This window comes from Vipera berus (genome assembly GCF_964194415.1).
Source record: "Vipera berus genome assembly, chromosome: 6".
Taxonomy (NCBI): Eukaryota; Metazoa; Chordata; class Lepidosauria; order Squamata; family Viperidae; genus Vipera; species Vipera berus.
The window spans coordinates 27,058,939-27,083,475 of NC_138208.1; the positions used below are offsets into that span (position 1 = coordinate 27,058,939).

Here is a 24,537-nt window from a genome sequence, read left to right on the forward strand (position 1 = left end):
CAATTTCATCACTGCACATTAAAAAATAAAGACAAAAACAAGCAAAATAAGTAATGCAGCAGTTAGTAGCTAGGATTTTCATTACAGAATTTTCTCTAAATTGTATAAAAATTTAAAATAAAAACAATTATGATGGCTCTTTGAATTCCAATACAATTTATGTTATACATTTTATTTCCAACATATAGAACATTCTTATTAAAGGAGTGTCATAGTAACTTTTAATAAAGTTATGAAATAAATATGCTAGAGAAATTTCAGTTAACTGTAATAGTATGGTATAAAAGATCACAAAAGTCAAGTATTTTTTCTTTCCACTAGAAATTACAAACTCTAAAAATTAAAAATAATGCTAAATTTTAAAAACTGAAAACAATGCTCTGACTCATTTTACTGCCTATAAAAACAATAAAATGCTAATTTCTCCTGATCCATATACAATAGATAAGTAGATTAACAGTTAACCCTTCCTTTTACAATAGTTATGAAGCATCAGCTACTGTATCTTACATATAGGAAAAGATTAATCTGACTAACAGAATGTACAAAATACCAACAAAGTTGAACTATTTCAGACCAAGACAAATGCAATTTATTAACTCCATCTTCCTACTTTTTAATTCAAATTTTCCTGGCTATTATAAAGATAATTGAAATTAAATATAATTTCTGTCGCATAAATGGGTATACTCTCTCTTTTTTTGATTATGCAACTTTCATGCATTTGTACTACAAAAACTGTATACATTTCAATCACATTTTTCCCATGTCCTTTTCATATATAGGAAAAACAATTTAAAAATCCCTAATTAAATTTATGTTCTCATATGTTCTTATGAAGATTTAAATGCCCAAATGTCAAAAACTAAGAGCTAGCAATTCCTGTATTTGTGTTAATCCAGAAAATAAATTTTGGCTGACATATCTATAATTTGCACAGCAATAAATACAATTCATGACCTTTTTTGCAATGATCTCAAAAGGCACATAATTTCATCCTTGGTCTGTTCTCTGATTTTAAAAAAAACAGGCTTTTAGAATCAGAGCTGCTTATGGATTTACTGTAGCTTAAAAATATGACAAGTGTGAACTATGCTTGCTTTGTATGATGTTCACATACTGTAAAAATATGTACTGTAATATTTAAAATTTCAATTTATAACTTAAAAACCTGATTATCATCCTGATCATCCCATGTCTGTAAAAAGAAAATATTTTATGAAAAATTTCTTTGGGATCAGGTCTAGCGTACATGTCGTTGATACCTAATTTGACCCTTGCAGTGAAGCATTTTATGCAGACAGATTACACATTCATTAATTTAAATTCCTAAATCTGTTCTTGCTCCTGCATTTTTAGTGGTGTTCTTTCTGCTCGCATTTGTTCTGGTATTTGTCTCAGAACAATTCTAGGAAACTGTATGCAACAGCATCTTGAGGCATCTTCACAGCCGGGTTTCTTGAACTTCTTCCTCTGTTTCCTCTTGCAAAGCACCAATTTTAGGCCATGACCTTCGCTTGCTTGAGTTCCTAGGATATTTTGAGAAGAGCTTGACTCGATCAGAATAGCTGATTGCTTGCCGGAAAGACTCCTTTTTACTCAGGAGCTCCTGTATTGATTCATATTGCATGACTTTGTTTTCTTCTATGACCTAATAAATCAGAATGACAAAATATAAATTATTTTTGAATTGATCTTTTCAGGAATCAACTGCCATCTTACCGAATGGCAATAATCAGTAAATTATTTACTGAATTTGTATTCTTCCCTTTGTGCAAGAATATTATTTCATATCTCTAGAAAATTTACATTTATATAAGGCATAGAATCAATTAATAACTGCCATAAGGCATCTTAGGCTATAATTCTATAAAAACAACATGAAAGTCAATGAATTTTTAAATAGCTATTTCTATGACTTTGTTGACAATTATCTTCAGGTTATTTCCAAGAGCCAGACATAGCACCACATTTCTTCCGTTCACCCTGCTGTTCTTTCTTTCTTTCTTTCTTTCTTTCTTTCTTTCTTTCTTTCTTTCTTTCTTTCTTTCTTTCTTTCTTTCTTTCTTTCTTTCTTCCTTCCTTCCTTCCTTCCTTCCTTCCTTTCTTTGATAATCAACTTTCTCATTGTTACTCATGAAGAAAATTTGTGCAAGCTTTTCTGCTGACATCACCTTCAAAGAGCGACTGTACCACTTGACAGGTGGCTAGCAGAGAACTTCATTTGGAGGAGATTGTTGAGGCCCTGACAAACTTTATATCATTGTTCAATAATACTTATGCAATGAAGGGCAATTCTTCTCCCTTTCACCTAAAAATACCCTGTGTTTGGGGTGCAATAAATGAAGAATAATAAGGGAGAAATAGAAATAAACATTTGGAATAGGTATACATCAAAGCATTCAGCAAACAAACTTGTTTGATTTATAATGCTTTTGCTGGGAATAAAAGTATGCATGAAACAAGTTCATGAAACAATATGTGCCATTTCTGATATAACATATTCTTGCTAGCATAATTGTGCAGTTGAACTATAACTTTTTTAAAGGAAGTTTGTGTTCAGAACAGTTAGTACTTTAATACAAAACTTGGTATTTCTTTTTATGTATTACTTTTTAAAAAAGTACTTTGAAGATCATCAGTTTCAAGCCTGCAGCAGTAGCATTCAAAGAAAACAAAATTGTCAGCTATTTCACTTTATGTTTCAGGTTTTTTTTTTATTAAAGAGTTTTACAAAAACAAAATTTTACAATATATCCCCAAATCCCTCCCACCCCAAACCCCCCCACTTCCCCCCCCACTTCCCAGAGCTAAATACAGGATTATAGTTACAATAATCATATTCTAAATAAAAATTATACATAATATACAATTAACCAAATTCATAATGCGCTTTAACTCTCTTTTAACATAACTACCAACAACGTACCAATAACAATATCCCACTAAAATCTACTCATAAGCTAAATGGTACTTTTTAGTCCCATATTTGTTTTGAATATAATTTATCCATCTCCTCCAAACTGAAATATATCTTTCCTGTGAATGATCCTTCAGATAAGCAGAAATCTTAGACATTTCTGCAAGATTCGAAGATTCTGCACCCATTCTTCTACAGTGGGCAAACTATCCTTCTTCCAATATTGTCCCACCAGTAACCGTGCTGCCGTTATCATGTTCAACATCAAGTTAGTTTCTTTAACATCACAATCTACAACAATGCCCAATAAAAACAATTGCGGGGAAAACTTTATCTTTCTCTTAAAAATCTTTTGAATGTTCCACCAAATTTTAATCCAAAAAGCTTTTATATTTCTACAAGTCCACCACATGTGAAAATAGGTAACTTCTAAACTACCACACCTCCAACATTTAGACTGTAAATTAGGATATGTTTCAGGTTTTTGATTCCTAGCATGCATAGAAATGGTTGTTCAAAAATAATGTTTTGAAAGAATGACTGTTTAGTTTGCCTGGCGAACTGTAGAGAGAGCAGAAAACAAAATACTGTTTAATTTCCTGTTGTTACTTTGTCATATTATCCAGTTTGTTCTTCTGCCTTGAATTTAAGAAGTCTTCAGATTTGGCTGGAATCTATTTATGTGTAATTGGGTTGTGCCATCTTGGCCTTCACCCTTTTTTTCTCTCTCAAAATGGAAGAAGAAAGATGAAGCTGATTTTGCCCCAAACAGAGGATTGAGAAGCCAGAGCAACAAACTGCGCTCAAGGCAGAGTGATGGAAGGACTCTATTCGGGCCCCAAAGGCTGGTGGGCAAGCCACGTGGGGAAGGCAGTGGAAGCAGAGGATCAACCAGTCCCCCCTGGAGTCACGGTGAACCAGGGGAGCAAGTAGAAGGCTAGTTGAGGAGACAAGTGGGATGACCCAACTGAGTGGCAATTCCCAATAGTGGCAATTCCCAGTCACAGCTCGCAATCTGTCGATGAAACAGCCGAGAGTTGGAGGTCAGGGAAGCCACCTGACCAAGGGCAGTGATCACGGGAGTCAGGATGGGGGCCATGAAACCACTGCCTACCTTGTGTCCTCCCTTTATACAGCCAATGATGCCAACCCCACTTGAGGCAGTGGAAGCCCCCTATGAAAAGATGGTAACTCCCGGCCATCTCACCATCCCATTGGTGGAGCAGAGCCTGGCACTTGCAGCCCCAGCGGCAGCTGGTATTCCTGTTCAGGCACCCCTGGCAGCAGTGGGGTTGCTGCCTAGGTGCATCTTAGTGTTAGAAGACCAAAGGCTGCCTCCTCTAGCGGTCCGGTTCGATGGGCAATCTGACAACTAAGCCTACTTCCTGACCCAGGTATGCCATAAAGAAAAGCCTGCCCAGGTCAATGCCATTACATCTAACCTGGAGGGGAACGCAGCAGGATGGTTGGTGTCTCTCCACAACAAGGGGGCTCCAGAGCTGCAAGACCTAGATGCTTTCATGCAGGCATTGCGAGACATATTTGAGGGCTCCACAGCAGACCTGCATCTGCTTCCTGCAGCAGGGCAAGAGTACGTCCAAGATTTTTGTGGCCTGGCAGCTCACCTGAGAGATTGGCCTGAGCATATACTGGTTTACCAATTCCAGGAGGAGCCGAACAAGGAGCTGTATCACAACTGCCCCACGACCTTTGAGCATGATACCAGTTAGCCACAAATGTGAAGTTCAACCTGATAGAGTACCAGGAGCACATGAAAACCAGCCTAGACAAATGCCCGAGAGACACCTAGCACCCTGTAGAGGAAGAGGCAGTGTACCCCCTGCAACAGGGGAGAAGCCCTGCTGGAACCCAGGAGCATGTTTTTGATGTGGGAAAGAAGGCCACCAAGTGGCCAATTGCCTCACATTCACAGCTGGCATCTACACTGTGAGCCCCAGCCCAAATGAAGCTGGAAAAACCACCCAAGAAGCCAATGGAGAAAACACGGGTGACTCAAAAGGTCATGGAGTTCTCTCCCCAATCCAGCAAAGGTGAGAAAACTTCAGCCCATGACAAAGCCTGGCTTGGTCTTCTACAACAGGGCTTTTCAACCAGTGGTACTTTAGCACCTGGCAGGTGGTATGCGACCCCTAGCCAAGTGTAGTGGGGGAAGAAATGAGCTAAAGCAGCACTGTGCAGGCCTGGAGGAGATCAGCTGGAGTTGCAGGTCTTGGCAGAAGTCCCAGGATCTGCATGTGCGGCTGCATGCTAGTTGGAGTTTCCAGTGCACCCGGAAGAGAAAAGGAGGAGGAGGGTGGAGAGAGGAGAAGCTATAAAATGAGCAGGTTTTGGCGGGAGAGGGGGAAAAAACACATGGAGAAAGAGAGAGAAGAGGCTTTTGTTAGCGAAGCGGTGAAGAGACAGCAAGCGAGCGGCTTTTGCAAGCAAAGGGTGAATGAAAAGCGTGAAAGAAGCTTGTATGAGCAACATGTGAGTGAATGAAAGCAAGAGAGAAGCTTGTGTGAGCAACATGTGAGTGAAAAAATGAGAGAGAAACTTTGGCGAGCAACGTATGAGTGAAAGAGCGAGAGAGAAGCTTTTGTGAGCAACGTGTGAATGAATGAAGCTGAAGTGGCTCTTTACTGCAGAGCTAGTCTTGAAACACCCAAACCCAGATGAACCTTTCATGATCCAGGCTGATACCAGCAATGTGGCAGTAGGGGCAGTTTTACTCCAGAGGAACAAAAAAGGAGAGTTGCAACCATGTGCCTACATGTCTTGCAAGTTATCTGATACTGAGAGATGGTAGGTCGTCTGGGAGAAGGAGGATTACATGGCCCAATGGGCTCTTCTGACCTGGAGACAGTTTTAGAGGGTAGTAAGATTCCATCTGAGGTGTAGACAGACCACAAGAACCTGAGGGAGCTGTCCCCTAAGCAGATCCAATGAGCTCAGTATTTTAACTGCTTCAATTTCACCCTTCACTACTTGCTGGGGGAAAATTTCTTAGCAGATGCCCACATTCACATGCCCCAGTACAGGAGTATCCAAGAGGAAATAACTCCATTATCCCATCCAGGCAACTCGCAGCCCCAGCACTCATGAGGCAGCAGAGAACAGTTTCTCTGCAGCTGGCTGGGGACTCATTGACAAAACCACTAAAAGATGCCTTGGGGGTGGACGAGTGGTTCCAGAGACATAAAGATGACCTGATGTTAAAGGAGGGCTTGGTCTGGAAGGGGAGTGAATTGTACATCCCAGCCAGTCAGAGAGCCTTGGTCCTGCAGAGGAGCCATGACACAAAACTCATAGGGCGTGCCTGGGTTTGTGAAGACCCTTCACCTGTTAAAGATGAAAAAGGACATAGAAGCCTATGTGGCCAGTTGCCCTGTGGGTGCCTCCATGAAATGCCTACCTGGGAAGCCTCCCGGCTTGCTACAGTTGGTAGTCAACCAATCTAACCCATGGAAGAAGATATCCATGGACTTAATCCATGGAGTTGTCTGAGAGTGATGGGAATACAGTATTATGGACTGTCATCGACCTGTTCTCAAAGCAAGCACACTTTGTGGCATGTCCAAAGATTCCTTCTGCCTGGGTCCTAGACAAGATGTTTGTGCAACACAACTACAGACTATACAGGGTCCCAAAATGCATTATCTAAGACAGGGGGATGCAATTCACTGCAAAATTTTGTCAGGAATTTTTTGAAAATGATAGACTTCTCCCAACTCATTAGTAAAACCTGTAACATTAGTAACACCTGTGCTGTTATGTAAATTATCAACAGACTAATTGGGCCAAGCTCCTGCCTTTTGCAGAAATGGCATATAACAACTTGGTGCACAGCAACACAGGTTTTACCCCTTTCAAAGTGGAGACTGAGTTTGTGACCATGCCAGAGCTCCCACAGGAAGCCCCATCCTCAGTGTCATTAGCTGACAAGAGGGAGAGGAGCACTATGAGATCAAAAAGATTCTTGACTCCAGATATCACAAGGGAAAATTACAATATTTAATACTGTGGAAAGGCTAGCCATTAGCAGATGCTGAGCAGGTGGCTGCTCCAGATGTTAGGCAGAAAAGTTAGTTAAGAGGTTTCACACTAAATACCCTCAATGGCCCTAATAAGGAATGTAGTAGTAGTTGGGTTGTAAGTAATAATGTGTATGTATGTATATTGTTGCAGGTCTACCCTTCTTCTGGGGGGTTGGCATGTCAAGACTGACTCACACTTTCACCTACATTTTGCTTCACTCACAGCTTGACAGTAAAAGGGAGGGGGTGGAATGGAATGCAACGGTAGGAGGAATGGCATCCAAGCATCCGTCGGCTCTTGTGAGACATTGCCTCCATCTCAAGGACACACCAAGCAGATGTCCCAGCAGAACAGAAATGATTGGTAGACATAATGGACTATGGATGGCCTGTAGGGAAAGGGGGAATTAACTATGCTTGCTTTTGTGTGGGAAATCTGGAGCTGGTTTCATTTCTTCTGTGCCAATGTGTTTATTCAGTAAAGTTTTATACTCTTGGTAAAATAATGTCCCAGGAGTTTCTTTTTCTGGATTCACACATACTCACCAAATATCGCTGACATTCTAGCAGAGCTTCTAATCTGTGTTCTGATAAAATCACTGTACACTTTGCAAATGCTTGCTTGAGCGTCTTTTTGATAACTTGGAAGGTCCTAAAAAAACATTTTTAATGTGTGAACAAATGCAATATAGAAATGTGGTTACATCCCAAGATTTTTAACAGACATTTTTACAATGTTTGTTCACTTTTATTATATTGCTCTAGGGTGTCTAAAGTTCAGATGCAATATCGTAATGACATATACAGTTAAAGTTAGGCCTAACTAGTTTTTGAGGTAATTTTCATGAAAAACAAACTGAAATTAAGTGTGTGCTTATTTTATGCTCCTGTATATATTTTATTTCTTGACTTAGCCAGAGAAAGTTAGAAAAAGTTAGTGTTTGCTACAACAAAGAAAAAAATGGACAATTGGTTAAATTTGTTTAATAGTTATTTTTTCTCCTAAAACAATCTTAAGGACTATAACTATAGGCACAAGATTACAAGGGTCAAACAATTATCAGCATCATTACCAAGCTGATATTTCCCAAAGTATAGTGGACAAGCTGCAATCGTTAAATTAGCTTAAATTATTGTACATCTGTAGTGTTTTTATAACAAGAGAATATTGCATATTGTCCTTTATATTGCATATATTGCGTTACATTGCAGACTAATGCTGATCACATCTGCCAACCTGCATTGGACCAGCAATGCAGATTATGGTCTATTCCTTTCACATGCCAATACAACCTCAAAAATGGCCCTCATTCTCCAGAGGCCCTAGGGAAACTACACACGGCAGTGGGAAGGCCTGCCCAAAGGCAGAGAGTGCTAATAATCACTGAGTTAAATCATGCTGCCTTTGGACTTTGGACATAGGAACAGTTGACATTCAAACAATGAAAATGGACACTTGACTAGAAGAACTACTGATTGAACTCAACAATATACATTGGGATATTATTGGATTATGTGAAACATGACAAAAAGGGGAAATGTAATTGAATTTGATAGGACTGGGCATTTACTCTACACCAGAGGTACCTAAGATGGACAATGTGGTGGAGTTGGTTTTCTCATCAACCAAAAGCTGAAATGCTCTACTAAAATTTGAAAGTATATCAAACAGAGTAACCCAATGCATCATTCAACTGAACAAACAATACAAGTTTCAAATCATCCAAGCTTATGTGCCAACAATAATAGTGATGATGAGGTTGAAGAGGTTTATGATGATGTGGCCTGCCTTCAAGACAAAGAAAAATGCTGATACAAAGTACTAATGGGTGACTTTAATGCAAGAATAGGAAAAAAACAATACCTGGAGAAAAAGTGACTGGTCCATATGGAAGTGGGGAACAAGATAATAGAGGCGACAGACTAGTAGATTTTCTGAAGGACAAGAACTTTATATCATGAACTCATTTTACAAAAAAAAAGAGCTAGCAGAAAATGGGCACGGAAGAGTCCATCTGGATACACAAGCAAAATTGACTACATCATGTCAAGTGATAAAATCATATTCTGCAATTGTACTGTTGCTAATTGTTTTAACATTGGAAATGATCATGGTATGAGCTAAAGTGAAGATAGACTGTCAAAAAGAGCATATGAAAATGATAAAGATGTCATGAAAAACAAAAATAAAGATTTGATAAGCCATTAGAGGAGAACAGCAATTTTGAGATTAATCTATCAAATCATTTTGCTCTATTCTAAGATTTGGAAGATATGAACATCGTGGACCAAATGAACTAATAGTCAAAAACATCCTTGAATCTGTTATATCTATAGCATCACCAAAAAAAACACTTTGTACAGTCAAAAATCTCTGATAAAACTATTGATTTAATGAAAAAACAAGGGACAATGAAAAATATTGGAAGTTTCACTAACAAACTAGAGTATGTTAAACTTTGCAAGACCATAAAAAAAACTTTTCTTAGAAGAAACAGGTCACTTTAACCTGAAGCTTGTGAAAAAAGACAATTGAAAAAAACAAAGGGATTAATAGAGCAAAATGTAAGTTTATAAATACAAGAAAGAAGGATTTTGCATTAAAATGCAAAAGGCTCAAGGTTGACTCAGCCTTCCATCCTTCCGAGGTAGGTAAAATAAGGACCCAGATTGTTGGGGGCAATTAAGCTGACTTTGTAATAATGCCACTTGAGATGGGGCCGAAAGCCCTAATAAGCAGGCATATACATAGAATGAAGGCTACTGCTAAGCTTGTAAGCCGCCCTGAGTCTTCGGAGAAGGGCGGGATATAAATGGAATTAAAATAAAAAAATAAATTAAAAAATGTGAAGATGTGTGTAGAACAAGACAGGAAATGTTAGAATAGAATAGTGCTGGAAGGGACCTTGGAGGTCTTCTAGTCCAGTCTCCTGCTCAAGCAGGAGAACCTATGCCATCTCAGACAAGTGACTGTCCAGTCTCTTCTTAAAAACCTTCAGTGATGGAGCACCCACGATTTCTGAACTCAAGCTGTTCCACTGGTTAATTGTCCTCGCTATTTGGAACTTTTTCCTTAATTCCAGGTTGCTTCTCTCTTTGATCAATTTCCAACCATTGTTTCTTGTCCTGCCCTCTGGTGCTTTGGAGAATAGTTTGACACCCACTTCTTTGTGGCAGCCCCTCAATTACTGGAATACTGCTATCAGTCCACTGTTGTACAGATAGGCGGGAGTGAGTCCCTCCTCCTGAGGTGTGGCCCTGGGGCTCAGTTGGGCTTGTTGCTAACATACCTGGCACCCAACTGTGTGGCAACGGCCCTGCCCGAGCTTCTCGACGCCCTCTCAGGGTTGACGGTTGAGTTTCCCAGACTTATAGTTCTGGGTGACTTTAACCTGCCTTCTCTGGGAGGGTCGTCTGAGTTAGCCCGGGACTTCATTGCCTCCATGATGGCCATGGACCTGACTTAAGTAATTCAGGGTCCGACTCATGGGGGACACACACTCTCGACCTAGTTTTCTTATCTGGGCAGTGGTTTGATGATCTGGGAGGGGGCTCGCCAACTATTGTCCCCCTGTCATGGTCTGATCATCACCTCAAGCTGTTGGTCTTCTGCTATGCCACCCCCCGCTGCTGGGCTGCGGAACCGACCAGGTGGTTCCGTCCCAGGCACCTAATGGATCCAGAACGGTTCCAGACGGCACTTGGGTCTATACCTATCCCCCTCACTCACAGCCCAGGCACTGCCTTGGTGGATGCCTGGGAAAGGGCTGCCACCAAGGTGCTCAACCATGTTGTACCCCTGCGACCCCTGACCCGGCGCAGATCCCGGTGGGCTCCATGGTTTTCTGTGGAGCTCCGGGAGATGAAGCATCAGAGACGGGGTCTAGAGAGCTGTTGGAGATCCAGCCGGTCTGAATCTGACCGATTGTGGTTAAGAACCTTTACAAGTTCTTATCTCGCGGCGATGAGGACAACAAAGTCTAATTACTTCGCTGCCCTCATCGCGTCCGCAGATAATCGCCCAGCCACCCTGTTTAGGGTGACTCACTCCCTCCTTAATCAGGGGGTGAGGGAGGAGCCCTTGCAGGGGCGGGCCAAGGAGTTTAGTTATCATCTGGTGGACAAAATCACTCAGATTCGGGCGGTTTGGATTCTGACTGGGCAGAGACTGGCGGGGAGGAATTGAGCGGTCTTGAGAACGTTATCTGGAGTGAATTCAATCCTGTGACCCCGATGAGGTGGACAGGATCATGAGGAGACTGAGCTCCACCACGTGTTGGACTCGTGCCCCTCCTGGCTGGTATATGCAGCTCAGGAGGAGACACAAGGCTGGTTCCAGGCAGTAATAACTGCTTCTTTGAGGGAGGGTACCTTTCCTGCTGCCTTGAAGGCGGCAGTGGTGAGGCCCCTCCTCAAGAAGCCTGCCCTGGACCCGGCTATTTTGAATAACTATCATCCGGTCTCCAACCTTCGCTTTCTTGCGAAGGTTGTTGAGAGCATGGTGGCACATCAGCTCCCTCTGTTCCTGGAGGAAACTGATTATCTGGACCCGTACCAGTAGGGCTTCAGGCCCGGGTACAGCACAGAGATGGCATTGGTCGCGCTGGTGAATGATCTCTGGCAGGCTCGGGACAGGGGTTGTTCCTCTGTCCTAGTCCTATTAGACCTCTCAGCGGCTTTTGATACCATCGACCATGGTATCTTACTGCGACGTCTCAGGGGGTTGGGAGTGGGAGGCACTGTTTTACAGTGGTTCTCCTCCTACCTCCTGGGCCGCTCGCAGTTGGTTTTGACGGGAGGGCAGAGGTCCGCCCCAAGGCCTCTCGTTTGTGGAGTTCCTCAGGGGTCGGTCCTCTCTCCCCTCTTGTTCAACATCTATATGAAGCCGCTGGGTGAGCTCATTCGTGGTTTCGGGGTGGGGTATCATCAGTACGCTGATGACACCCAGCTTTTTCTTTCCACCCCGAACCAACCCAGTGATGCCCTTGACATGATGTCCCATTGCCTGGAGGCGGTCCGGGTTTGGATGGGGAGAAACAGGCTTCGTCTCAATCCTGCCAAGACTGAGTGGCTGTGCATACCGGCATCTCGGACTAACCAAGTTTTTCCATCGTTAACTATGAGGGGTGAGGTGTTACCCCCGTTGATAAGGCTCACAACTTGGGCATCATCCTGGATTCATGGCTCAGTTTGGAAGATCATATAGGAGCCGTGACCAGGGGGGCTTTTGCCCAGGTTCGCCTGGTGTACCAGTTGCGGCCCTATTTGGACCGAGATGCCCTACGCACAGTCACCCATGCGATCATGACCTCCCAGCTAGACTACTGCAATGCTCTCTACATGGGGCTGCCCTTGAGGACCACACGGAGGCTTCAGCTGGTGCAGAACGCAGCCACGCGAGTTGTGATGGGAGTTTCCCGATACTCTTCTCCGCGAGCTGCATTGGCTTCCAGTTGCCCTCCGGGTGAGATTCAAGGTGCTGGTGATGACCTATAAAGCCCTCAATGGCATGGGCCCGGATTATCTGAGGGAACACCTGCTGCCAGCGTCAATTTCCCATCGTCCTGTGCGCTCCCACAGGGAGGGCCTCCTCAGGGTACTGCCGGTCAAGGATTGTTGGCTGGTGATCCCCAGGGGGAGGGCGTTCTCTGTGGGTGTGCCTGCCCTATGGAATCAATTGCCAACGGAACTCCGGGTTGCCCCTGACCTTCGTTCTTTTCGCCGGGACCTAAAAACCGGGCTCTTTGAGCTATCAGGCCTGGACTGAGGGGTTTTAAATGATTTTAAATTGGGATTTTAATTCTTGGGGCCAAATTTAATTTAATTTAATTTTAACTTAATTTTATACTGTATTGTTTTTAAATTTTGCCCTGTAAACTGCCCTGAATCCTTCGTGAATAGGGCGGTATACAAATTGAATTAATAAATAAAAATAAATAAATATTTCTTATTTTCTTTAGACTAGCCAAATCTAAATCCTGCAGCCGTTCTTCATATGTTTTAGTCTCCAGGCCTTTGATTATCTTAGTTGCTCTTCTCTGAACTTTTTCCAAGGTCTCAACATCTTTTTTGTAGTATGGTGACCAAAATTGGTTGCAGTATTCCAGGTATGATCTTACTAGGGTTTTATAAAGCAGTACTAATCCTTCACGTGATCTTGATTCTATGCCTCTCTTTATGCAACCCAGGATTGTATTAGCTTTTTTGGCGGCTGCTGCACATTGCTGGCTCATGGTCAAATGATCGTCCACTAGGACTCCAAGGTCCCTCTCACAGTTACTGTTTTTGAGCCAGGTTTCACCTAATTTGTATTTATATCTTTGATTTTTCCTGCCTAAATGTAAAACTTCGCTTTTCTACACATTAAAACTCATTTTGTTAAATAGTGCCCCTTGTTCCAGTTTGTCAAGATCTTTTTGGATCCTGAGCCTGTCTTCTGGGGTGTTGGCTATTCCTGCCAGTTTAGTGTCATCTGCAAATTTGATGAGTTCCCCTTCTATTCCCTCATCTAAGTCATTTATGAAGGTATTGAAGAGTACTGGGCCTAAGAAGGAGCCTTGTGGTACCCCACTGCTTATGTCTCTCCATGTTGATGTAGTACCATTGAGGACTACTCATTAAGTACAGTTTGTCAGCCAGCTACAAATCCATCTGGTTGTGATGTTGTCTATTCCACCTTTTCCTAGCTTACCCAGCAGTAGATTGTGGTCTACTCTGTATAATGCCTTACTGAAATCTAAGTATACTATGTCCACAGTGTTTCGCTGGTCTACTAATTTGGTCACTTTAACAGAGAATGAAATAAGATTGGTTTGGCATGATCTGTTTTTTTAACAAACCTGTGGTGGCTACCAGTTATAACTTTGTTTGCTCCTAGTTGTTTGCAGGTCTGTTTTTTGATTATCTTTTCCAGGATCTTCCCAGATATTGATCTTAGACTGATTGGTCTGTTATGTTTTTCCCCCCTTTCTTAAAGATGGGAACCACATCAGCCCCTTTCCAATCCTCAGGTACTTTCCTGGTGCTCCTGGAATTTTGAAAGATATGGTACAATGGTTCTGAGATAACATCTGCCAGTTCCTTCAGGACTCTGAGATGTAATCTGCCAGGTCCCGGTGATTTATATTCATGAAGGTCGGATAGGTGTTCTCTTACCATTTTCTTGCTAATTTTAATTTTTGTTTCTAGTTTGTCTTTTGCATTTTTTTGGTATGTTGTGCTATAATTTCTTTTTGTGTGAAGACTGATGCAAAGATTGAGTTAAGCAGCTCTGCTTTCTCTCTATTGCTTGTTAATTCCTTGCCATCTTCTCTCTTTAGTGGACCTACAGTTTCCTTGACTTTTTTCTTGTTATTAATATGTTGAAAAAAACTTTCTTTTAATTATCCTTGATTTCTGTCGTAAGTCTTTCTTCATTCTGAGCCTTTCCTGACTTCATCTTTGCATGTTCTGGCTATATGCTGATGGCTATATGCTGATAACCAGCCTTAGTAATGTGTCCCTCTTTCCATTTTTTGTACTTGTCCTTTTTGTCTTTCAGTTTGTCAGAGAGATCTTTGTACAGCCATGCTGGTTTCTTCCTGAATTTTTTGTCTTTTTTTTCAGTGATATTGTGCTGGACTGGGCTTTTATGATAGCATTTTTCAGAGTTTCCCATGCTTCTTGAGTTGTTTTCCCCTTTAGGATTTTCATCCATAGAGTCTTTCCCAGGTTCTCTCTGAGTTTGTTAAAATAAGCTCTTTTGAAGTTTAAGACATTGGTTGAATTATTTTCTATTGCTTGTGTTTGCATTATATTGAATTACAGTTAGAAATAATTGGAAAATTCTAGTCAGAGATATACAAAGATCAAGAGTAACAAAAGTACTCAAAAGTACCAGCACCCACTCATGAAAGAGGAAATGCCAGATATCCTAGTGGAGGAAGTATCAAGTGCCATAAAATCAATGAAAAATGGCAAAGCTTCAGGAAATCAGTGTGTTACGATTGAAATGCTGAAAGCTAGTGGTCACAGTTTACACAAGATACTAGTAAAACTATACTCGATGCCTCAGAAAAGAAAAAATACCTGATGCATGGAAAAATGCTGAAATGATTCTTATGCACAAGAAAGGGACCCAAGATGATTTAAACTATTGAACTATTGCTCAATAAGCCTTCTTTCAGACATCTACAAGGTTTTCATCAAGATAATAGCAAAAAAAAAAATATTGAGAACATTAAATGATGCATAGCCAAAGGAGAAGGTAAGGTTCAGAAGTGGCTACAGCACAATGGATCACATCCGGGTTGTTCAGCAAGTCACTGAAAGGCACAATGAGTACACCATGCCTCTGTGCATGGCTTTCATTGGCTACAAAAAGGCCTTTGACTTAGTATTTCATTAAGCAATAATTAATGTATTGCTTAACCAAGGTGTAAGCACTGCTTACATAAACTTAGTACAATCAATATATGAAAAACAAAGGTGACAACTTGCCTTAATGATCTTAAAGTGGAAATCAACATAGAAGAGGTATACAAAAAGGCGATACAATATCACCTATCCTTTTCTCAGCCTGCCTTGAAGAAGTATTTTGCAAACTAGACTGGGCAAAAGATGGAATAAAAATCAATGATGCCTATTTAAATTACTTAAGATTTGCAGATGATGTTCTATTTTCTTCTCACAAGACCCAGAAAAACTACAAAGACACATACAAGAGTTGCACAAAGTGACAGAACCATTTCGCTTAAAAATAAACCTGAAAAAGAGCCAGGCTTTGTTTAATAAATTCACTAAAGAAAGAAATACATATATATTTGGAGAAGAACTAGATGCAGTAGACCACTACATGTACCTTGGCTAATAGATCTCAATGGAAGGTGATACAATAAAGGAAATTGAATGACATGTTAAATTTGTTTGGCAGGCATTCGACAAGCTAAGCATAATTTTCAAGAACAACATCCCCCTATGCCTGAAGAGAAAAGTTTTCAATCAGTGTGTGCTACCTGCTCCAACATATGCCAGTGAAAAGATACTTGTTCAACTTCTGCCAATCATCTAAATGTTAAGGATGCAATAATTCTGTGGCTATGAGCACCAACTTGATGGTACATATAAATCAAAACTTTTCCAGGCTCATAGCTGAACTAGCAAGAAGTGAAAAATTAATACACTACAAAATATAGTACTTCTTTTTAAGGTAGAGGGAATTTACAAGGACTTTGGGTATACGATAAAAACTGTTTGCTGCCTAGGCCTTAGATGTTGTTTTGACTGTAAAGTCTACTTAGGTCCTGTTCTTTTGAAGACTTCATATTGATCTCAGGGGAGAATACTGATCTTCCATGCCATATGTCTGCTAACCCTCTGTTACAATGCCTTTAAGCAAACAACTTCAGTCTAGTGCCACTCAATCTTTCATTCCAAATCATGACAATGCAGTATTAAGACCAAGTACTGAATCTCTGTTGATTGTTTTCAGGCAATAGTAAAATTTGTTCCATTGGTCTACTTTATTTAAGATGCAGTTTTGGATAATGCAAAAGCATGATTAACATTGCAGAGGATTGCCATATATTTTATATTTATTCTCTAGATCGTTTAAGCATTATGTATACAATGAAATCAGTGCTAGAAGAAGGAATTGCAAAATGGTATCCAAACTGTTGAAAGGCATTTTTATATTGGATTATAAATAGGACAAAGCATACACTTTCTGATAAATTCAAGTATGTACTTTTGTAGTGTAAAATTCTGAATGCAGGCAAACCAGAATCACTTCATTATAGCCAATATATACCAATACAGTATTTTTGTGGTACTTACATTCGATCAAGATGAGCACTTGGTTCATCAAGAAGAAGAATTTTAGCTTTACTGAGAATTGATCTGGCAAGACACATCAATTGCTTATGTCCATGGCTGAGGACATAGCCACCATCAATAAGAACAAAATCAAGCTGGCCTGGGAATTGCTCTATTACAGATTTCAATCCAACCTGAAAGCATAACAATTGGACAAAGAGAGGGGAGAAAAGGAAACATTTTGTATCACACAAATGGGTTTGTTTTATTTCAGCAATTTTGACACAAAACCTTTAGAGCACATGGAACTCATTTAGCATGTTTGGGAATTAACACAAAGCTATAATTTGTTATTTTAATTATGACTTCTTTGTACTTTTGGTGCCAATTGTATTCACTTATTGGGTAATTTGTGCTCTGCACTATGGAGTTTATAATATATCTGGACTTAATATCTTGAGTTACACAAATTCTATTTAATATACTGCTTCATTCTATACCTCCCTAACTATAAAAAATAACAGCGGCTTGAAACAGAAGTACTCTTATAGCTCGCAAATGTTTGTTGCTAGCACTTTTAACATTTCCCCCCTCTTTGCATCTCTTTTCATGGATTTATTTCCCTGTTCCCTGTAATCACCTCCCTTGAAGTTTTGCCATGATTTTTTAAAGAGATATAAGGGATTTGTACCTGTATCCAATAAGGAGTGCATATTAAATACAAATCTTTAGTCTAAACAACATCTGAGAATAATTCAATAGATGCAATTCCATAGTTAGGCTTAAAACCACAATTACACAACATTACCATTTTATCATTTCCTGCTAAAATCTGTTTTGCAATACTCCACCCATGTACTTTTATATATATTATGGAACCAAGTATTGCTCTCAACAGTTCTTCTGTTTCCATACTAATAAAGTTTTAGTACTGAAAAAAGTGAGTCTTAACTGAAAGAATGACAGTAGAGAAAAGGATATTTATACAGGGGAGTTTGGCAGAAAGGTTTATCAAGTTAACAAGCCTTTATGGGGAATGTTAACAATGATAGAAGCCAGGCTTCAAGATATTTTTTCTTAATGCTGAGAGCAGCCAAATATTTAAAAGGACAGGTATGCCCATTTTTCTGTGACCCATTTTGGTTTCTACAAAGTCCAACCAAATGGCCACCCAATGCATATTCAAAAAGAATAAGGCATTGATTGCATAGTTTCAGCCACCCCTTGACTTCTTTTATTCCCTTGCAGATGCTCCTGCTGCTACCTCATGGTAAGGAAAATATTGATGTTGGGGTTCCTTTGGGTGTCTCAGACCGGGGCTTTTCAACCTTTTCACCCATTGTACCACTTTTAGGATATGGCAACATCCGAGTACCACCAGTCACCTAGCAAGATGTCAAAAACTTGATGACCAAAAAAAAGAAAAAAGGAAAAAAGTGATGAAGTACAGGTAGTCCTCGACTTACAACAGTTCGTTTAGTGACTGTTCAAAGTTACAATGGCACTGAAAAAAGTCCCTCCAAGCCACAGCCGAGCAAGACACCTGCCTGCCTGCCCGGCAGCGCTCTTCCTCCTGTCCGAGATTTTTATTGTTGTGAGCATTTCTGCTGAGGATTGGCAGTGGGGGTGGGGTGGGGGGTGTTTGGTTTTTATTTCCCCCCCTCTGCTGGGTGGTTGCAGCAGTTTTTGGTCACTTCACATAACCCTGTGTTGTGATTCAGGGTCAGCCTGTGGGTTCGGCAGTTGGGTCGGACGACTCAGAGGAGGAGGGGGGTGTTGAAGACCTTGCTGAGGGGGTTGAAGATCTTGCTGATGATAGCCCTCAGGCAGGCCCCCCCCACTTGGTCACCATGGAGACCCAGCTGTGTGAGCCTGACAGTGTGGATGAAGATGACCCACAGCTGGCCCTGTTCAAGGACGCCCGACGCAGGAGGCAGTCAAGTAGGAGTAAACAGAGGAAGGCTGTGGGGCTTCTCGGAAGGAGGCAGAGAGAGGCCACACCCTGAACTCTTTATAAAGGGAATGTGTGGGGAGGGCTGGTTTGCTGAAAGCAACCGCTCAGATAGTGTTTCAAAGCTCCTGTATCTTGGTTCATGTCTTGTTTGTTTTTTGTAGTAATAAATTTGGCAGACGTCATTCCAGCCTCTTGCCGTTTATAAAGGGGTTGCCTTTTCTGCAGGGCCGGTAGTAGGCTGGTACAGAACACCCTGGGATACTGTGACCGTCATAAATATGAATTAGTTGCCAAGCATCTGAATGTAAATCACAAGACCCTGGAGATGCTACAACATTCCAGCTGATCGGCGCTTCTTCTGGGCTCAGAAGTGCCAGGATCAGCACCGAGCTCCAGCTGGAGACTGGTGCTAATCCTGGCACTTCTACTGAGCCCTGACAGCCCCAAAGAAGCACAAATCCTAGCACTTTCGCTGAGCCCTGACAGCCCTGCAGCTCCAGCCATCTCTCGCCCAGGCTTGTGCAGTGCTGCCACCAGTTCAACTCATTCCCTTCCCCCGATACTTTTCTAGGATGGTCGTGTACCACTTGCCAGGTGCCAATGTACCACAGGTGGTACCTGTACCACTGGTTGAAAATCCCTGTCTTAGACTGTAAAAAATTCTTCAGTCTACCAAATGATTGTACACAGAAAAGGCCTTATGAAGAACATGATGACGGTCAGCAACAGAAACTGGGGGCCTTGGAAAGACTCATATTGATTGCTCAAGAATCACATGCAGTTCTTCCCCCAACCCCATTTTAGGGAAAAGAGGAGTGTAAATCCCACAAACAAAATAAAAAAACCTCTGTCCTAACTGGAGCTTTAAAAATTAATGTTCAGAAGTTATCTGTTTTCATGTTTCAGAGATCTGTTTGGTTTGATTTCCATAGAAATTCTGGTAATCCTGAGTTTCTGCTTCAACTATAATTTGAAGTTTGCTTCAATTTTGATAAAATGCTGGGAAATAACTTTCTGTTTTCTTTCCCTTGTTCCATCCAACCATTCATATTTACTTGGATTTCTTGTTGCAGCATGTCTCAATGATATACCAATCATTTTGTTATCTGGCACCTGTTTTCATGGTTATCTTTCCATCTATGCAGTCTGAGGATATGGACAAACTACTCAAGGCTATCTCTCAATATTTATTAAATTATGTACTTCTGATACTGTCTATTCTTGTGGTGATGTTAAATCTATGGTGGCATTTCAGCTCCAGATACTCTTGATCAGTGCTTTTTTTGTAAAAGAAAAAGGTGCCGGAACTCACACACGTCATACAACTTGCCTTGCCTACCCTACAAGGTTCTATCCAAAAAAGGTGCCGGAACTCCGTTCTGAGCGTTCTATGAGAAAAAAGCCCTGCTCTTGATAAGGCTAAATAAGGACTACTGAAACAAACAATGCAGAGTCAGTTTTATCTACTGGTTAAGGCCCCAGGTTAGAAACCAGGTGGCCATGACTTCTAGTCCCACCTTGGGCCTGAAAATCAGATAGGTGACTTTGAGTCAGTTACTCTCTCTCAGCTGCCCCACCTCACAGAGTTGTTTTTGGAAAACAGGAGGATGAAGAAGTATTAGATATGTTCACAGATTTTAGTTATTTATAAAAATAATAAAGGTGGAACATAAATGAATATTTCTAAAATAACCTGCCAGTATCATTTCTGTAACCCTTACAGAACAACCCAGAGAAGATGGGATTGGAATTTTTTGTGTCTTTTTAAAAATATACTTTTGAGCTGGGATAATAGGGAAACAGTGTCCTTAAAAGGTACCATGTAGCCTTTTGTTATCCCTGAACACTGGTCTCAAAATAATCCCCAGACCACTAAAATAAAAAGTCACCTATTTTAAAAGAAGAAAAAAAAAACCAGATTAAAATGTTTTATCACCAGAGGGAGACATTACAATGTAAAATATTGCACCCTCTATTGATGAAGAAAAAAAGATGCATATTATTTCCTTTGTGTGTTGTTTTACTTTCACTTCCTTAAAATAATAACATCAAAATTAAAACATATAATTAAATGAGTAAAGTGAACATATCAGTTTGCCTCACAAAGATCTGCAGCTGTCAAGCCAAGATAGCTGTGCATCTCTGGTTGCATTTCAGTCTTTTTTTTTCATGCTTAGTTTTAGGACAGAAATACCTATGATAGCCTTGATAAATTATCTACACTTACCAGTTAAAGACAGTGAGCTTGTTAGCTAGAAAGCTGACAGCCTGGATTCAAGACCCTAGCACAATGTGATGGGCTGAGTTCCCGTTACTTGCCCCAGCTCCTGTCAACCTAGCAGTTTGAGAGCAAGCAAATGCACCACCATCTAGAGTTGGACACAACCGGACAGGGGAAATCTTTATCTTTACCTTTAGAACAGTCAGAGTGTCACAATAAAAACTAAATATAATAAAAAAATAAAATATTTTGTTATTCTGAATCTCAGCAGTAGTCAGTGGTCTGAACTATGCTACTTGTGAGACTGCTAGTTGGGAATAGATTGGGACTGATTTATTCTAGTTTTTGCATTTATGTGCCACCTTTCCTCTGAGAATTCAAAAACTCATATATCTGGGAGGATGAGTAAGCTTTCCTTTCAGTCACATTACATGTGATTTTTTTAATTATGTTCTTATAATTTTCTCAGCCATAATGCAAAAATACTTTGCTATTTCCTTCTTATGGGAATTTTCTCTTTCATTCCCAGTCTATAGCCCTGTTGTGCCCTGAAGGACTAATTAAGCCTGGTTCTCCTTAGTTTCCAAGCTCGGTCAAGGTCCCCCTAATCCTAATCCTTCTGAGACACATGAAAGAAATCCCTAAATTTCATCCTTACCACAACCCTGTAAGATAGACAGAGTTAAGACAAAATGACTACTACAAGGTCATTCAGTAAACTGACTAAGTAAATAAGAATTGAATCAGTATCTGATCCAAATGCAATATCTTAACTACTACATTATCCTACAAATATGCCCCCAAAATTGAGGGTTATTGCTTGAGATGCTTTTGTTTCACCTCTTAGCACTGGCTGAGACACACTTAAGTTGTCTTTAGCTCTTCTGAAATAATAGAAGTAGCATTAGCAGTAGCACTTAGACATACATCGCTCCAAAATGCTTTACAGCACTCTCTGAGTGGTTTATAATGTCAGCAAATTGCCCCCAAACAATCTGGGTCTCCATTTTATTGACCTTGGAAGAATGGAAGGCTGAGTCAACTTTGAGCCAGTCAGGATCAAACTCCTAGCTATGGACAGAGTTAGCCTGCAATACTGAATTCTAACCACTACACTATCACAGTGCCTAATAATGCAAAATTTATTGTGGTTTACCATCTATTACACTGGAAGTGAAGTAGTTGCAGATCAATAAATGACAGCAATGTTTATTGAACATTTCAAGTTGATTCAATAACAGACCACACATACATGCACATTCCCATCTGTGGCCATTCTATTATTGTCTCGCTAAAGAGATGAACATAGACGAGCTGTGTTGGTGATCCATCTGAATTGGCAGCTAGCAAACATACTGCAAGTGCTGTAACTGTTTGGATCTTACTGATTTAGCACAAGACTGAAATAAGAAAACAATGGACAAATGAGAATACCCCTCCCATCTGGAAGGGAAGGAAGACAAATATTAAATAAAAATGCCGTTTGATTCAGATCCCTTTTCTAAAGAAACAAAAAAATAATGTTATCAGCTTGACTTATGGTAAAATGAGTAATAAGAGGAAAAGAATCTGAGGCTTAAAGATGGTAAAAATCCTACAGATAGAACTGCTCTGTTCTTGCTCAGTACAATAATTGGCAGATGGTTTTCCTGCTAGCTAGTGATGGGCAGAACTCATCATAGAAGGAAATTTATTTTCACATGAGTAATCTGTTTTGTGGCAAATATAGTATTAGACCTGGAAACTCTTTCAACACCACTGCACCTGTTCCACTGTTTTGAAGATGATTAGAAAATTATAATTAGTTCACATTTCCAACTAAGTTTGTGCTATGGTATCTGATGACTTCCATTCTATTTCCAGCCCAAATGCTGGTGGTTTTAAAGTTTTGAAACTTTTATATTTCAAGGATCACCTATCTACATCTACCTGTGGGCTAATTTGTGAACTGTCCTCATCCTGGTACATTAAGTGGTAAAGATATGTCTTAATTTAAAAATGCCTAAATTAAGCTGTGTATATTTTTGTGTGTTTTTATTTACCAAAGACTTTTAAGTGTTTTCAAAATGTTAGCATGCTAGCTCTCTTTTGTATAATGTTTCATAGCTTATTATATATAAAATATTCAATTCCAGGTGAATTCAGCTGGAGAACGATATAAAACATATAAAATATAAAATTAAAATATATTTAAAATATTCAAGAAAAATGTCATTTTGAATATTGTTTTATTCTTAGATTATACACTAGTCATAGAAGCTATAAGTTACCAAAATGTAATATGATACCTAGGAGTGCTTAAACATTTTTAAATTATCTACTTTTCAGCTTCCAGTGAACAGGATTTCCAGTTTTTAATTGCACAGGAGTATAACTTATGATGATAGTAGATTCAGAATTCTAGTTTTGACTCTCATTTTACTCATTCCCGAATGTATCTTCACGATCAGAGCATTGCACACTGACCCAGCTCTTTGCCACATTTCCAAATCTAGCTTCAAACCCAATAAACCAACAAATGTAGGATATAAAGAAAATGCAAAAGTAAAACAAGCGAGAGTAAATAAACCCAAGGCAATGGAGATTCTAATATTGTAAACTTTCAAGCAAACCAATAAAATATTTAGTGATTTTCCTAATTATATGCATAGTTATTTTATTAAAGGACTGTATATTCTAAGGAACAAGGAGAAATTTGTTTTATAAACTATCAGATAATAATAATAATAATAATAATAATAATAATAATAATAATAATAATAATAATAATAATAATAATAATAATAATAATAATGGTGACAAAGTTCTTGGGGCTAGTATTGTTGTGTATTGACCCAATTTCTAATGGCAGTTATAAGCTGTTAACTGAATATGTTTAAATCAAATCTCTAACTGTTTGCATGTTAGCTATAAGCCTGCACTTTAGGCGGGAAATGGTGCTTTAATTTCATTGGCTGCCACGTAGTGGCAGTCCGGTATAAATAGAAGCCAAGTGGCTGTTAGAGCCACTTCTGTGTTCCTTGAATAAAGAGCTGTTGCTTTAACCTTTGGTCTGATCAATGCCTCATCAAACTCAGTATTTAACAGTGGCAATGAAGGTGGGATGCTGCTAAGAAGAGCTGAAGCACTTGAGCCAGAAGTCACTTGGGTGTGAGACCAGGCACAAGAGCCCTGGTAGGGACTACGTCCCCAACCTGCCTGCCAGTAAGCCACACTGGAGGCACAGTCTTCCTGCGGGATCCGTCCCCAGGATTCACACAGAAGCTCCTTGAACGAACTTGATGTTTCTCACCCTGAACAATGGAGCTCCTATGTCTCTAGGGTGGAGAATTACCTGTGGGCCAACCAAGTGAGAGACGATGGACTGAAGGCTGCAACGCTGCTCTGTGTGTGTAGGCAGGAGACCTTCAACATTGCGGAGAACCCCAACCAACTTAGAATCAGTCACCTATGCTGATCTGAAGAGGAGGCTAAAAGAACATTTTGAACCCCAACTGTCTGTTATTGCTTGGCAGCATGCATTTGAACAAAGAGAACAACAGCCTAGGGAGTCAGCAGCTGAATTTGTGGCTGCCCTAAGGCAGGTGTCCAGACTCTGTGAATTCCCATATTT

General features: G+C 40.3%; 1 protein-coding gene across 1 annotated transcript in view; it reads right to left on the reverse strand.

The window, feature by feature from the left end:
• Positions 1–287: 287 nt before the first annotated feature.
• The window catches only part of CFTR (CF transmembrane conductance regulator), a gene marked incomplete at its 5' end in the record, with an annotated part of 124,153 nt that continues 99,903 nt past the window's right edge, over positions 288–24,537 (reverse strand). The window contains 3 exons of the mRNA XM_081331953.1: positions 288–1,651; positions 7,504–7,609; positions 16,771–16,943. Coding sequence (XP_081188079.1) covers positions 1,445–1,651; positions 7,504–7,609; positions 16,771–16,943 — 486 coding nt within the window. The 3' untranslated portion in view covers positions 288–1,444. The remainder of the gene's footprint in view (positions 1,652–7,503; positions 7,610–16,770; positions 16,944–24,537) is intronic.